Below are 15,566 nucleotides of genomic sequence, written 5' to 3' on the forward strand. Positions count from 1 at the left end.
TGCGGGACGAATGAACGAGCCAAACGAGGGAAGATACTCAGACACCCCTTCGTGTTTGCGTATGGGACTGGGACCGTAAGCGAATGACTGCCGGGAGGGTACGTGTGATGAAGGGAAAACAGGATATGAACCCTGTGAACCTTTGATACGTCAAGACGTCTAGACATACATATCACGGTTTGCCGTGAGTAAACCCACGGAGTTAATGGAGGCCAAAACCTGCCTCAGGTCAAGAATTAGACGCGTAAGGTGTGTGCAGCTGCACTGCAACACGCACTCGGGCGCAAAGTGATAGACTAGGGTATGCGACATGATCTCATACCCGGCGGATGCCCGGCGGATACTCTCCAAATTTGGAAATGCCCGGGGTGTGTCAAGATGTGGTGGAGACCATGTACTCTCAAGTCGCTTGACAGTTCTGGGGGGGTAGGTGTACAGCGCAGAACCCCCCTGTCGTATGCATGGCCCTCGACCGAATCCATACGACTTTCTGGAGATGATCTAATGCTAGACCTGGCGCATTGCGTCACGGCCGTTGAAGTTGGCAATCGATGCCATATCTTGAGATTCGGCGTCTGACTTGAATAAAACAAAACCACCACCGCCGCTAGTACAACTGGTACGAGTCTTTTTCTCACGTTTACCAGTTTCCCAGATCCAATCTTCTTCTCCCTGTACTTGATACCCTTTCAGACTTACACGTAAATCACACCCACTACTTTAATATGGCTTCTCAACAGAACAAGGCCGACACCGAGACTCCCCGTCAGGAGACTGAGGATCAGCAGCAGCAGCAGCAGTACTCAGATGGCGAGGAGCAAGATCAAGATCAAGATCAAGAACAAGAACAAGACCAGGAACAAGACAGCGACAATGAGCAGCAACAAGAACAGGACCAGGATGAGAACGAAGAACAGGATGACGGCGAAGGCCAAGAGGAGCAAGACGACGACGACAATGTAGAAAACCAGGACGAAGGCAACAATCAAGAAGCCGAGGCTCAAGACGACGGCGAGGGCGAAGAGGAAGGGCAAGACGAGCCTGAACCTGAGCCTGAGCAGCAACGATCTAAGAGCCAGAAGCCCAAGCAGAAGCCGGATGAGGCACCGGCGCAAACCGACGACGACGCCAAGACTGCCGTTGGCGACAACCGCTCCCCTTCACCCAAGAAAGAACAGGAGGTGGCCAAGCGAGAGAAGAAGCGCGACGTGGCTACGGAAGAGAAGCCCAGACGGCGTCGCAACCAGCCTGCCTACATGGAGTCGGACAGAGAGAACGCCGAAGACAAGCAGGTGGCCCCACGTCGCCGCAAGCGCAAGGACAACAGCAAGAAGCAACAGCAGATGCAGCAGCAAATGCAACAGTGGCAGATGCAGCAACAGATGCAACAGCAGCAACAGCAACAACAGGGCGGAGACGACAAAGGTGGGAAGAACCCGCTGCAGCTCCGCTTGGATCTGAACCTCGAGGTCGAGGTGACTCTGAAGGCCCGTATCCACGGTGATCTTACTCTATCGCTCTTGTACGTATACCCACACTTCTCATACTTCCCACTACCCCTTCCTGTCCTTGTTCTGCCCTGTTTTCTCCGCGCGTTCCAACCCGTACTGGTTGGCGCGCACACCACTTGCGGCCGTTTCTCACCATCAACAACTTTAGTGAGTAAACTGGCCACAACCAACACGACACGAGGCAGACGGGGGTGCCGCGTCGATCGCGACTCAAGAGGAGTAGTCAGAGGAGCACCAGAAGTTGCGTCTGGAAGACCTTCAATCTCCGCACACACCACACCACACCGTCTTTCAAGGAGGGGCGGTTGCAGCAACAGGGTGGGGATAGACAAGCCCACCGGAAGACGACAATGGAATGCAGGTGACTAACCAGGCACTCGTCATTGCAGTGAAGGCTTGTAGTAAGCCAGCGTTTCCAGCCGCCGGTCACTTAGCAAGGCAATAGCTCGTGCTTGGCCAAGGAAGCAGCGACGCCATGGCTCGCAGGGGGGCTGGCCGGCTGAGTGATTCTTCCTAGTTTGACTTCTTCGCGGGATGTTATTGGAATATTAGTTTTTAATCTATTGGGAGGAGCAAGGAGTTGGAGTTCAACGCCGGCGCATGTATGAGTAAGGGCATCTTGTACCCTTGTGTGTAGATAGAGACGATGGACCTGAACTTACGAAGTGGATTTTCGAAATCTTCCAGTATCAATGAATGCACATACCCAACCCCACAACTGCCGAGGTGAGACTTTTCGAGTGTGACACGGCGGAAACTTGCATACGATACCGTTCATTACCGCTGCTAGTGGCTCAAGTGTTGCTTGTCAGCAGCACGGTAATTGTGAGATTTGCGACTCCGGCATGGCTCAAGACTGGTGGGATGGCATGCAGAGGGGATTGCGTTGAAGCTTTGTCAAGTTTCAGAACGGGCCGCTAGTAGGTAGGCCAGAATTGGTCACTTAGTGAGCCCACTTCGGCATACAGCAGGGGCATCCCGAGCAACGGTTTTCCCAGCGGTCGCGCTACGACTAGGGAGTAGGAACCGCTTAGAACAAAGAAACATATCACATGATGAATACAAGCCAGAGTTGTACATGAGGGCTAGGCTTACCCTCGACGCAGCACACTTCGTAGTGGATACTCGTAGCGAGAAATGCATGAGCTACGAGACGAGAAAACGTGCATGGGCAACAAACAAAAGGCACCAGTCAGACTCTGTCATAGTGCGCCCGAGGCATGCAGCGTGGCGTCACTAGCCACTGGAGTGCCAGGGTGGGTTTTCTTGATTGTTCTCGGTGGCTGGCCAGCCTGAACCTCATTGGCGCCGCATTTTGATTAATCTCCCACAGCCCACGATTCCCCTCTTTCTTCGGGATTGCAGTAGGGGTGACAGGGAGGAGCGAGGTGCCTTGACATCATTGCTTGGGGGGAGTGACGGCGAGCGTAGAATATTAGTTGTTATGCGAATGGCGCAATTGTCATTGGAATCCGTTTATTCTTTTGACGTTGTGTCGTTAGCCAATGCGGTAATCCCACAAAATGCCTGCATGTACTTGCCCTTTGTGATTGATACTTGTAAACGAGTCAGCATAAGAACCGTTCAATTGGGTCGGATCGCGGAATACCATAGCTTTCGGCCCTTGTTAGGAAATTTCTGTCTGTCCACAGAATTTTGAGCAGCCCGTCTCAACCAAAGATTGAGACGGTCCAAGATAGAGGGGGCCTATCGGTTTTCGTGGGCTGTCAGTCGCACTGGCACACGATTCAAAATCTCATGTGATGCAACGTAGGACCAGCACCGGGAATCCTCATGTCACTTATTAGATGGGCTGGCGTGCCCATTGTTTCGCGACATCACTGCTACTGCCGAAGTGGTACAAAATTGCGGAACGGCTAGGTACAGCACGGCCATGCACCTGATCTGGTATGACTTGAGTGGTGCAAGTCTCACCAGACATCAATGATGGATTTCCTTTTGCCCGCTGACAGCTACCGGCTTGTATCTAGAGATTGAATTGAGTTCAACAGTCTGCCCATATTTTGGGAATAAGGTTAAAGAATGTTTCGAGCATTGCCTCTTTGGATCTTGAGGGATGCCGACCTGGGATGGGTGCATGGATTTGGGTGGGAGGGCATTGATGCTCAGGCTCCGGGCCGACCGTTGAGATTCGGTTAGAAATGGACTTTACCGTATCGAGTCTCGAGTCGAGCAATTTGATTGATCGAGGTTACTTCTAACGACACACCCAAGCCCCGCTGCGTCACTGCTCCCCGCCGCATGTACCCAGCTTACCCATGGCGATCATCCGCAGAAGCTCGGACGGGGAACGCGACAGGACAGCTTTCAACCATTCACTGTTGTTACCCGTTACCCTCCTCAGCCACGATCGGTACCATGGGGAAATCGACATATCGATCAAGTTCATGCACAGAAGTGGTCTTCATCTGTGCTATGCTTAGTTGATATCCTCTTTTTCTCGATCTGGTCGGGCGATTCAACTGGTCAAGTGCCAACCGCCATATGCAGTTATATCTCTTACATCCAGGACAGGAGCCATCCCCGGATCTCGCATAACACCCGGCAAAGCGGCATACAGACAATGAAGTCATTGTGAGAAATTGCGTATCAAGAGAGACACTACGAGACTACTATGTACAGTGTGGACTCCGCAGCGACAGGGTATCCCAGCTTGGCCCGTCTCGAACTGAGGAATCCCGAAGATCTAATTAGCGGCCGGAGCAAAACTACCACGGACACGGTTGGCGTATTTGTCTTGGCCACTTTGCAAAGAAAGAAAAAAAAAACGACCTCAGAGCTCCAATGACCAATGACGATGGCTGTCTGCAACTGCCAGTCTGCACCGGCCTGCACCGGGAAGTCGAGTACCTCGTACCGCAGCTCGAGCGAGCTACCCATGAAGGCCATCAATGAATCAATCTGACGTGTGGCTGACCCCCCCCCCAAGTTGGGCCACCATATCGTATTCCTCCAACAATTAACTTGGTTTTGGGGGCAGGAAAATGCCCATGGCCTAGCATACCCTTGTCCTGCTCCCATCCGCTGAGGCTGGGATCGCGATTAGAGCGAGACGGCTCAGTGAAGGTGAGTCGATAGTATGGGGTGCAGACTGTCTGTCCCTCCCCATCCGATGTCCAATGACGCAGAGAGCCTCGAGCCATGATTCATGGGCTAAGAATAAAACTCCGACTGGAGATCTCCTACCCTGCTGCTGTTTCAACCGTGCACCCTATACATATCGCAGGTATATTTTGTTATTCTGGGAAGTGAGGAGACTCACGACCTTAAAGACTACGTGAATGCCCCCCGAAATCCCCGACGTCGAACTCTTGTATAAACTCATCCTTACGCTTTACTCCTTCCTATTCTTCTACCCTTAATTTGAACGGGTTCCGTACGTTGGCTCTCAAGATGGCTGACACCATGTCTACCCCACAAACCCCGTCCACAAGGAGAACTCTGTTCAAACCTTCGACCAAGACTCCGCCTGTCAAGAGGTCCAACAAGTCCTCAACGTCAGCTCCCCATAACACGCAGCAGCCCAGCGCCGACGCTCCCAGCAAGCCCGCTGAGGAGTCGGAGCAGGATTCGGCACCCAAGTCACGGTCCGAATCCCCGTCGGCGACCAAGAGCGCGTCCAAGAGCGCGGCCAAACCCTCTTCCAAAGCTCTCAGGACACCTTCCAAGAAGTCTGCGCTTGACGACTCGGCCCAATCCGATAAGGCTGATGCTGAATCGGGCAAGCTGGGTGATGCTGCTGGTTCGGATGCCGCTGGGGTGAAGGACGACGACGTCTCCACTTCCAACGACACAGTCAACCACAGCACAGACGCCGCCAAGGACACCTCAAAAGATGGCCCCCCTGCCACCCCGACACGCAAGCCACGTCGCGCGCCCGCTCAGAAGAAAGATTCAATTGACGAAGAAGCTGAGGGGCAAGATGAACCCGCATTAGGTTCCACCAGCAAAGATCCAGATCAACCATCTGCACCAAAGAGCACTGGTTCCAAGAAGACCAAAGAGGCACCAAGCACAGACTCTACACAAGATCCTGCGCCCAAAAAGACCACGCCCAAGAAGAAGTCGTCATCATCCACCGTCTCTCAAGATTCCACGCCGCCCAAGAAGCAGGGATCCACACCCAACCAAGACGACGACGACGACGACGACGACGACGACGACGACGACGACGACAGCGAGGAACAGTCGATCTCTGGCGATTCAGGCATTGCCCTGGAGAAGACTTCCAAGCCCAAGAAGGCGGCTTCCAAAGACGCAGGCGCTGCCAACACTACAGAGAAGAAATCTAGCTCCGTGAAGAGCAAGAAGCCTTCCAAAGACGACGCTTCAGAGACTCTTGACAAGTCCACCAAAGACTCGGCGCCAAAGAAGCCCAACGAAGACTCCGAAGACGCCAAAGCCCTGCCCAAGAAGAGGAAGTCGAGCACTGCTCCCAAGCAGTCCTCAAAGCATTCCGACAACACTCAGGACGCTGAGCCGAAAGACGCCGCCCCCGCTGAAGACGTTCCCGACGCGAAAAAGACTGCCCAGGACTCGGCGCCCAAGAAGGCATCTAAGCCCGCTTCGAGAAAGGCATCTCAGTCTCTTGACAAGGCCGCAGACTCTACACCCAAGGAGTCAGGTTCCTCTGATATCAAGGACAAGGCGCCCAAGGACGACGCTGCATCTGCACCCAAGAAGGCATCCAAGAAGGCCGACAGCGCCAAGGACTCTGCATCAAAGACTGCCGACGACGCTCAGGACTCTGTCCCCAAGAAAGCCTCAAAGTCTGCGGACAGTGCCAAGGAGCCTACACCCAAGAAGGCCTCCAAGACCGCTGACGACACTAAGGACTCTGCGTCCAAGAAGGTCAAGAGCACCAAGGACTCTGCACCAAAGACTGCCGACGACGCCAAGGACTCCGCATCCAAGAAGGCTTCCAAAACTGCCGACGACACCAAGGACTCTGCACCCAAGAAAGCCTCTAAGGCTGTTGACGGCACCAAAGACTCTGCACCTAAGGAGTCCGATAAATCTGACATCAAGGACACCGCCTCCGCCCCCAAGAAGGATCTGAAAGCCACAGACGCTTCCAAGGATCTCTCGCAAAAGGAATCGGCTGCTGCTGACAGCGTCGACAGCTCCGCGCCCAAGAAGGAAGCATCCAAGTCCAAGCAGGCTCTCGAGGCTCCCATCAAAGACGCCGATAAAGCTTCGCAAGACGCCGACCCCAAGGATCTGCCTGCCAAAGACAAGACGTCCAAGGACCAGAAGTCTGCTGGTCTCCCCAGCGGAACCAAAGACGCTTCGTCCAAGGCTTCCGAGGTAGCCGATAAGGCGAATAAACAAGCTCCCAAGGCCAACAAGAAGACTGACTCTGCCAAAAATTTGACCGAGGAGTCCAAGCCGTCAGAGGGCACAGACGCTTCCGAGGAGAAGGGCCAGGAGGAAATTCCCGAAGCTGCCAAAGATCTTGCGAAGCAGCTCGAGGGTGCCGACGGCGACGATATCGACGATATCGAGAAGCCTAAGGATCTCGTGAAGTACTTCTCGGATCTGGGTCACCCTGAGATGGGAGAGTTCATCAAGGCACTTATCGCTCAAGCTCCCGAAGACCAGGAAGAATCAAAGCCTGATACTCAGCCTCAGTCTGAACTTGACTCCAAGTCCGAGTCCGATTCTATTGCCAATCACCCTGAGCTGGGAGAGTTCGTCAAGGCACTTATCGGTCAAGCTCCCGAAGACCAAGAAGGATCAAAGTCTGATACTAAGTCCGAGTCCAAGCCTGAATCCAAGTCTGAGTCCAAGGTCGAGTCGAAGCCCGAATCCACCATGCAAGACGCAAAGGACGCTGGCAAGAACACCGCCAGCAGCGCTGGTGCTGGTTCTGTCGATGGTTTCGACGGCATCTCGCGTGATCTGATGCAGGCACTCCCCAAGGACGATGAGCTCGTCGGCGAGACCAACGCCAAGGCGGATGAAGCTGCCGACCAAGCCAAGCCCAAGTCCGATGCCCAGAAGCAGGGACAGGATGCTGCTGGCGATGTGTCTCAAAAGGCCAATGGCAAGGCTGAGGAAGCCAAGGCGAAGGCTTCAGATGCTCAGAAGCAGGGCCAGGATACTGCGTCGCAAAAGGCGCAGGACGGCAAGAAGTCGGCTGAAAGCGAAGCTGGCAACCTCAAGGATAAGTCCAACGACCTTGTAAAGGGCACACAGAACAAAGCTACAGACCAGGCTTCCGGTGCCTCCAAGGAGGCCCAGAGACCCAATGGCCAACAAGAGGACCGGGAAGTTGGCCAGGATCAATTGTACAACTTGAGCAATGGCCAACAGCAAAACGGCGACCAGCAGCAGAACGGCAACAAGGATGGTGGGCATACGCAATCGGTTGATAACTATGGCAGGCCAGCACGGATCAACAAACAGGTGAACTTCCCATTGCCTATCCCCGAGAGACCCAATGCTTCAAGGCAGGGCTCCAACACGGGCGCTGACAACGGGGACGGGTCGCAAGACCCGCCCCGAGGAGTTCTTGGATCCATTCATTCACTCTCCTCAGGTGTCAACGGCTAACATTGACCCTATTCCTAAGATCCAGAAGATTACTCCCATCGGTAGCCAGCCTCCGGCCAACCTTTCTGACCTGTCCAAGGGACTCGTCGGCATGACCGTCGACGATGTCGCCAACGTCGTTGACGAGTCCGGCAAGGTCCTCGGCCATGCGACTGGTGACTTACCGTCCATGGTCGGAAAGAAGGTATCAGACAAGGGTGAGATCTACGGGGACAATGGAGAGTTGATTGGCTACGTCACCGAGAACTTCACTGCCGAGGCACCTGAGAAGCCTCAAGAGAAGCCTCAGGCGCCCAAGGAGGACCACCACCAAGAGCCTCCTCGTCCATCTGGCACTACGCCGCTGCCTGGAAACCTGCAGGTGGACATGGAGGGCAACATCATGGACAGCAATGGCAACATCATTGGCAAGCTCAACAACCAGCCTAATGGCATCAGCGGCGCGCTCGTTCCTTCGAATGGCAAGAGCCAGGAACAAGGTCCTCGCGAGGAGTCGAAGGAGCAGGGCCAGTCTGATGAGAATAAGCCCAAGGTCGACGAGAACGGCATCCCTGCCGACATCTTCCTTGATGTCAAGTCTACATCGGACGGTATCCAACTGACTATCCGCATTCCTACGGTCTTCAGACAGGAGAAGAAGTTCGAGGTGAACACGGAGGAGCAGAAGCAAACCTCCTAAGTTGATTAGGTGCAGCTACACTGGACAACCAGGCACTACGGGGCTTCTAGGCGAAGCATATTGTAAGCATGGCGGGGATTTTTGGATTTTTGGATTTTGGTATATGGTATGCATCTTATAGTTTTCGGTGGCTGGCAAGTTTGATGGGCGGGCGGGCAATCTTCAGGGTGGTAATTTGCTGCTTGTAAAATAGGACGAAGTCAATTGCGTGTCACGATTTATGAAATCACATCTTCATTATGTTATTATTAGTGTAGTTCAAATGTATTTTCATCTCGAGATACGAGACCTTTTGTAGCTATTCCGAATACGTGAATTCCTGAGATCAGTCTTCGTGGCTTACACGTAGCTAAGGTTTAGGTACCAGTAGATGCCAAAGTCAATTGCGAAATATAGTGCTGAGTTAGTGCCACAGAATGGCTAAAGAAGGATGGGCGCTGGGGATGGGAAAAGCCACAGACGGGCGGAAGGTGGCACTGACCTTGTGACTGTGCTAGAAGTTGGAAGAAAAACAAGAACGCGGCAACCCCACTCACGCACGCACTGCACTCGACAGTGATCTTGGAGAGAGCGACGGAATGCGACGACACCAGCCATTACGCCATGACTAAACCGGATATGACGTGGTATCCCGCCGATCACCCAATTGTCCAATCCTGAATCTGTGGCTTGATGTGACAGCCAGCCAGGAGTCGCAGGCTTGGGTCGAAAAACCGGATTGTCGAGGTCCAGAACCACCAATGCGTGTGTCAGCCACTTTAGGCGTGACGTTAGTCGAGCCCGGAAACTGCGGGGCCACCTCGAGACTCGACAAGGAGCAGCCTCAGCAGCGAATTGCAAGCGGCTCTGCCTCATGTGCTTCTTGCATCGTGCATCGACTTTTGCCAGCCAACTTGCAAGGTCCGGCACCTCGACCAGGGGTGGAGTAGCCCAAAAGAGGGGCGCCCGTTGTTAGGTGGACTCCCTCTGAGATCACTAACGACATAAATCCGTCTGATGAGAAACGATCGAGAGAAGGGAACGGGCAGCCATCCATTCCGCGCGCCGCTACATCCGCACTAGTCTGACCGGCCGGTCGATCAAACGGTCGCTTGATCCTCCCACACCCCCCACCATCCAGTTCGGACGGGAAGTATGTACCTGCCACTGCGATGTACCCGCGCACTCAGTCATGAACATGCCCCTAGGTGCTAGGTTGCCTAGATGGGCAATACCATCGTCTTGGGCCAAGGGGGTGTGGCTCTCTCTAGTGGCTGAACAGATGCTAATTTTGTTCGTAGGTTTTGGGCACTACTTCCAAGTTTTTATGTTGGATCCAGGCCCTGGACTTCCGTACGCGCACGCCCCAATATGCTGTGGAAGCCAGACAGTCACACCAAAGATCGGGCCTCCCCGGGGAAATGTGTCCGGCTGCTTACAGGCTCATCACATAACTCGATGATAGAATCATACATACAGCGCGGGCAGGCAGGCAAGCAGGCAGGCAGCAGGCAGTGAGCATGGGGACACCCTGGTCTATCTGGAACAGCACAGCTGGCAGAAGCAACCAACATTACTTCATGGGAGCATTCTCAACTGTCTCCTTTTGACGACTTACATGCTGAGTGATCGAGATCCACGAGCCCATGTCCTCGATGGCGTCTTGTAAGCCATCCCCATACTCTTGGCCCTCGGCCTTGAAATCTTGTTTTCTGTCCCCGACTCTGAACAATGTCTGCCAATGGAGTTGCACCGTTAGCCCGCCCAACTAGCAAGAGTAGTGTCTGGCCCGTTCGATGATCCACTAACGGGTATTGGGGGTTTTCTTCGAAGAGAGTCGTGACAGCAAGCAAGCAGCAGCCACACCTCAAACCCATCCCCCTGCAATGCAATATCCCCCCTGATACTAAGTGGGATCTGCGAGGAATCCGGTTCCCATCCAGACTCCATCCCGGTAGCCTCAAGTGTGGCTTGATATCATCGCAAGCACGCCGTCTTGCGCCCATGACTCCTTTCTATGGTCCTGCCCTGAGTTTACCGTATTGATGACGTTCGGACGGTTTATGCCAATTTGGGCATGACGTCGAAATAACAGCCTAAGCCGGTAGGGCCTCTGCGAAACATCCCGACAGGTAGGGATGTCGAGGATAGCTACAGCTCTGCAATCCATGGAGTATGTTTCCGTCGCGTACCCCAGCCGCGGTAGAGGCTTCCTGTGACGTAAGTTGCCTGGATGCCGGCACCGTCTGCTGCTTGTTGGGGTTCCTGGGACGGCTTCACGGTCGTCATCGTTCTTATGGAGCGAGCAAGCCATATCACATAAATACACATTGCCGCCGTTTCGTTACACCCTCTTCTGCTTTTCCTCATGACCATTATTGATAATAATATTACCGTTATACCCCATCATACCCATCATACCCCAATCGAATGAGTAACGAAGCTCATCCGTCTGTACAACACCACCTGAAGCCACATAACTTTGACGATTCCACGAGATATCAACCTGTACAAGTATACCCACTTCCCCACCACAACACCGCATCTTCACACGCATCCCACGACCCCACCACCAACCATACCGCCACCATGTCTGCAGCAGTAGGAGATGTTACCGGCAAGCTGGACCAGACCAAGAACCAAGTCGGCGACACGGCCGACAAGGCCTCCAAACAGACACAAAAGTCCACTGGCGACGCCAAGGACAACATCTCCAGCAAAAAGCCCGACGTACCTCGCAGCGTCCCAGACACAAATGCCAAGGACGAACTGGACGACAAGACTAAGCAGCTCGACGACGATGATGACGAGTTAGACCCCTCAACCCATGAAGGCGACGAGGGCGAGATGGTGCCGGCCGCTGGCCGCATCAACGAGAAGGGCGAGGTCATTGACGACGACGGCAACGCCATTGGCCGGGTCACTGACGGTAACGCCAAGGACTTCGTTGGCTACATTGTCACGCAAGAAGGTGACGTCCTCGACGACGAGGGCGGCATCTGCGGCAAGGCTGAGCCTCTCGAGGATGTCGCCTCGGAGCTGGGCAACTACACAACCCAATCCAAGGAGGCAACCAAGGAGGCCACGAAGCTTGCCCAGGACAAGACCACTGGGCAAGAAGAGGGCGGCGGTCTGGGCGGCGCGCTGGGCGGCGTCGGCAAGGCCGTCGGAGGTGTCACAGGCGGCGTCGGCAAGGCAGCCAAGGGCGCTACCGGCGCCGTAGGTGACACCGCCAAGGGTGCCACAGACACTGTCGGAAGCGCGACAGGCACCAAGGACGCCACGGACAAGGTTGGTGACACCGTTAAGGGCGCCACCGATACCGCGGGCGATGCTGCCGAGGGCACGACTGGCGCTGTCGGCGACACGACCGAGGGCGTTACCGACACTGCCCAAGATGCTACCAAGCCCGTCACCGACACCGTAGATGGCGCCACTGGTGGTGCCACCGGTAAGGTTGGCGAGACCGTCGACGAGGCCGGCGAGAAGGCCGGCGAGACTGCCGAAGGTGCCACAAACGAGGCCGGCGAGAAGGCCGGCGAGACTGCCGATGGCGTCGGCGAGACTGCCGAAGGTGCCACAAACGAGGCCGGCGAGAAGGCCGGCGAGACTGCCGATGGCGTCGGCGAGACTGCCGAGGGTGTCACAAACGAGGCTGGTGAGAAGACTGGCGACGTCACTGACAAGGTTGACGAGACTGCCGAAGGTGTCGAGGTGCCTGAGGGTGCTGAGGATGTCAAGGAGGGCGCTGAAGGCGCCGTTGAAGGTGCCGAGGAACAGGCCGGAGAGCTTGGCGAGAAGGCACCCATCGAGATTCCCGAGTTTGCTCCCTCCGTCGCGGCCAAGGTCGTCGACATGTTCCAAGGCCCCTTCACCGTTTCTGACGATGGTCAAGTCAAGGATCAGAACGGCAACATCCTCGGCAAGCTGGCCAAGGACCAAGACCTGCAAGACCTCGTAGGCAAGGAGATCAAGGCCATCAACGAGAAGGGCGAGCTTCTCGGAGAGGACGATGATGTCCTTGGCCAGGTCGACCTTGTGCCTGAGGGCACTGTCGTCGACCGTATCCGGGAAGAGGTTCCCGAGGCCGGTGAGCGCCTCGACGCTCTTGAGGAGGAAGCCCAGCAGAAGCTCCCCAACATCTCCATCCTCGAGGGTCTGTCCATCAACAAGATGGGCAACGTCGTCGACGAGAAGGGCAACCCTCTGGGTCGCGTCAAGTCTGGTGAGCTCAAGAAGATGATCGGCAAGCAGCCCGACGCCGAGGGCAAGGTCTGGGACTCCCGCGGCAACGTTCTCGGTGAGGTTGAGGTCCTGCCCGACGCCATCGAGAACGTCTCGGGTCCTTTCGAGGACTTCCCCGATGCCACCGTCGACAAGAACGGCAAGGTCATCTTCGATGGCCGCCAGGTCGGTGTTGTCGTCGGCGACGATTTCCAGGACCTCATTGGCAAGAAGGTCGATGCTGATGGTGACATTGTCGACAAGAACGGAAATGTCATCGGCAAGGCCGAGCGCAAGGAGGAGGAGGAGCCTGAGGCTGAGCCCGAGCCCGAGCCCGAGCAGATTGACTACTCTTCCCTGAAGGACAAGAAGGTCAACAAGTTCGGCAACGTGGTTGATGACAAGGGCGCCGTCTGGGGCCATGTCGTCCAGGGTATCCTGAAGCACCTTGTCGGCAAGAAGATCAGCGAGAACGGCGAGATCTTCAACGACGCTGGCAAGGTCATCGGCAAGGCCGAGCCCATCCCTGATGAGGAGCGTGAGGACGCCAAGGAGGACGGTCCTTTCGCCGACTTCCCCGACGCCGTTGTTGGCGACAAGGGTGCAATCATGTACCAGGGCGAGCGCATCGGTACCCTTGTCGAGGGTGACGAGAAGAAGCTCAAGGGCAAGACCGTTGACGCCGATGGCGACATCCTCGACAAGAACGGCAACCAGCTTGGCCGTGCCGAGCGCTGGGAGGAGGCGGAACCCGAGCCAGAGCCAGAGGTCGACAACTCGGCCCTCGCAGGCAAGCGCATCAACAAGGCCGGCAACGCTGTCGACAGCCACGGCGACATCTACGGTCGCGTGGTCGAGGGTGACATCAAGCGCCTCATCGGCAAGATGTGTGACAAGACCGGTGCCATCCGCAACGAGGGCGGTGACGTTATCGGCCGCGCTGAGCTCATTCCCGAGGCTGAGCGTGACGGTATGAAGGAGGGCCCCTTCAGCGACCTGCCCGGCTGCACCGTCAACAAGGAGAGTCACGTCGTCACCCCCGGCGGTGACATTGTCGGCCGTCTCACGTCAGGCGATGCGACGGTTCTCTTCGGCCGCGCTGTTGATGACGATGGTGACATTCTCGACAAGAACGGCAACCCCCTGGGCCACGCCGAGCGCTGGACCCCCGAGGAGGTGCAGAAGGACGTTAGCCCCATGGCTGGCCGCAAGGTCAACAAGGAGGGCAACGTTGTTGACGAGAACGGCGACCTCATCGGCAAGCTGACTTCCGGCGACCTGTCCAAGTGCGCCGGCAAGAAGATTGACGACGATGGCGATGTCGTCGACCAGAAGGGCAGCATCCTGGGTCACGTCTCCCTGCTCGAGGACATCCCCGAGCCCGAGCCTGAGCCCGAGACCGAGGAGGAGTCCGAGGAGGACAAGCAGAAGCGCCTCCGCATGGAGCAAGACCGCGAGATCGCCAAGCGTATCTGCGTCTGCATCGAGCATTCGCTCGACAAGATCCGCCCCATCTGCAAGATGATCACCGAGAACATCGACCGTGCCGAGCGCCAGCCCGAAGAGGAGCGCAACGAGGAGGAACTCGTCAAGACCGTCAAGCCTCTGATCGAGGAGGGCGGCAAGATCCTCACCGAGGCCAACGGTGTCATCCGCGGCCTCGACCCCGATGGTCGCATCGCCGGCAACGCCAAGGGCCGCGCTGCTGCCCACGAGGCCAGCCCCGAGGAGTACCACCTCGCGGACCTGCTCAAGGAACTCACCGGCACTGTCACTGAGACCATTGAAAACGCCAAGCGGAAGCTCGAGGACATGAACTACGCCAAGAAGGAGCTGAACCCTCTCTGGGGACTCCTGGCCGAGCCTCTGTTCCAGATCATCGCCGCTGTCGGTCTGCTGCTCTCCGGTGTCCTGGGACTCGTCGGCAAGCTGCTGAACGGTCTCGGCCTCGGCGGACTGGTCAACAACCTGCTCGGCGGCCTGGGTCTCAACAAGGTCCTCGACGGCCTCGGTCTGGGCGGTGTCGTTGGCGCCGTCACTGGCCAGGACAAGAAGAAGGGTGGCGGCAAGAAGGGTGGTGGTTTCCTCGGCATCTTGTAAGATGCTTTCTTCTTACTATTATCTTCAGTCATGATCTCTGGTCTTTTCTATTGTCACGACGGGCGATGATTGCATGACTACTTCAATTACGGCTTCCTAATGATGGGGAATTCATAATTTGTCACGGATGGAAATATTGGGCTTCGTTTTTTTTTTACTATTTTTGCTTTGAGCGTTTTGTCACAAAAGTTGGCTTTCTGTACTATTAGTGTTCTAGTTTAATTACAAGTTTTTGATATCTCACATCAACATCTCTGTACCTCCGAAATGTGAATCTGTGAACACGGTGAACTTCTGAAGTTGACTCCTCCATCGCAGACAGATTGATTGATGGTCTAGTGGGGGGCTGCGGATAGCTTCAGTCGCCAATAAGCCGCCGAGCTGCCTGATAGCGACCACGCGACGCTGGGAAGACCATTAATTGGTTCCCCGGTAGTTGCTACTTCTAGCGTACCGGCTCTAAGCCTTTTAGCTGGCACGACCAAGCTTTCCCGATC

At 55.6% G+C, this 15,566-nt stretch overlaps 3 protein-coding genes across 3 annotated transcripts; all 3 read left to right on the forward strand.

Annotated features, from left to right (window-relative positions):
• Positions 1-725: 725 nt before the first annotated feature.
• Positions 726-1,880, forward strand: PG985_014092 (uncharacterized protein; the record flags this gene model as incomplete). Its single annotated transcript, XM_066833858.1, has 1 exon — positions 726-1,880. One exon carries the CDS (start codon positions 726-728, stop codon positions 1,878-1,880), a length of 1,155 nt encoding a protein of 384 aa, XP_066678598.1.
• Positions 1,881-4,937: 3,057 nt separating this feature from the next.
• On the forward strand, positions 4,938-8,766 carry PG985_014093 (uncharacterized protein; the record flags this gene model as incomplete). The annotated part of the gene is made up of 2 exons (XM_066833859.1): positions 4,938-8,042; positions 8,107-8,766. 2 exons carry the CDS (start codon positions 4,938-4,940, stop codon positions 8,764-8,766), a joined length of 3,765 nt encoding a protein of 1,254 aa, XP_066678599.1.
• Positions 8,767-11,334: 2,568 nt separating this feature from the next.
• PG985_014094 (uncharacterized protein) lies at positions 11,335-15,069 on the forward strand (the record flags this gene model as incomplete). The annotated part of the gene is made up of 1 exon (XM_066833860.1): positions 11,335-15,069. One exon carries the CDS (start codon positions 11,335-11,337, stop codon positions 15,067-15,069), a length of 3,735 nt encoding a protein of 1,244 aa, XP_066678600.1.
• Between the last annotated feature and the right edge of the window lie 497 nt (positions 15,070-15,566).

The sequence above is a fragment of the Apiospora marii genome (genome assembly GCF_038362585.1).
Source record: "Apiospora marii strain CBS 49790 chromosome Unknown utg000011l_segment0_segment0, whole genome shotgun sequence".
In the NCBI taxonomy this organism is placed as follows: domain Eukaryota; kingdom Fungi; phylum Ascomycota; class Sordariomycetes; order Amphisphaeriales; family Apiosporaceae; genus Apiospora; species Apiospora marii.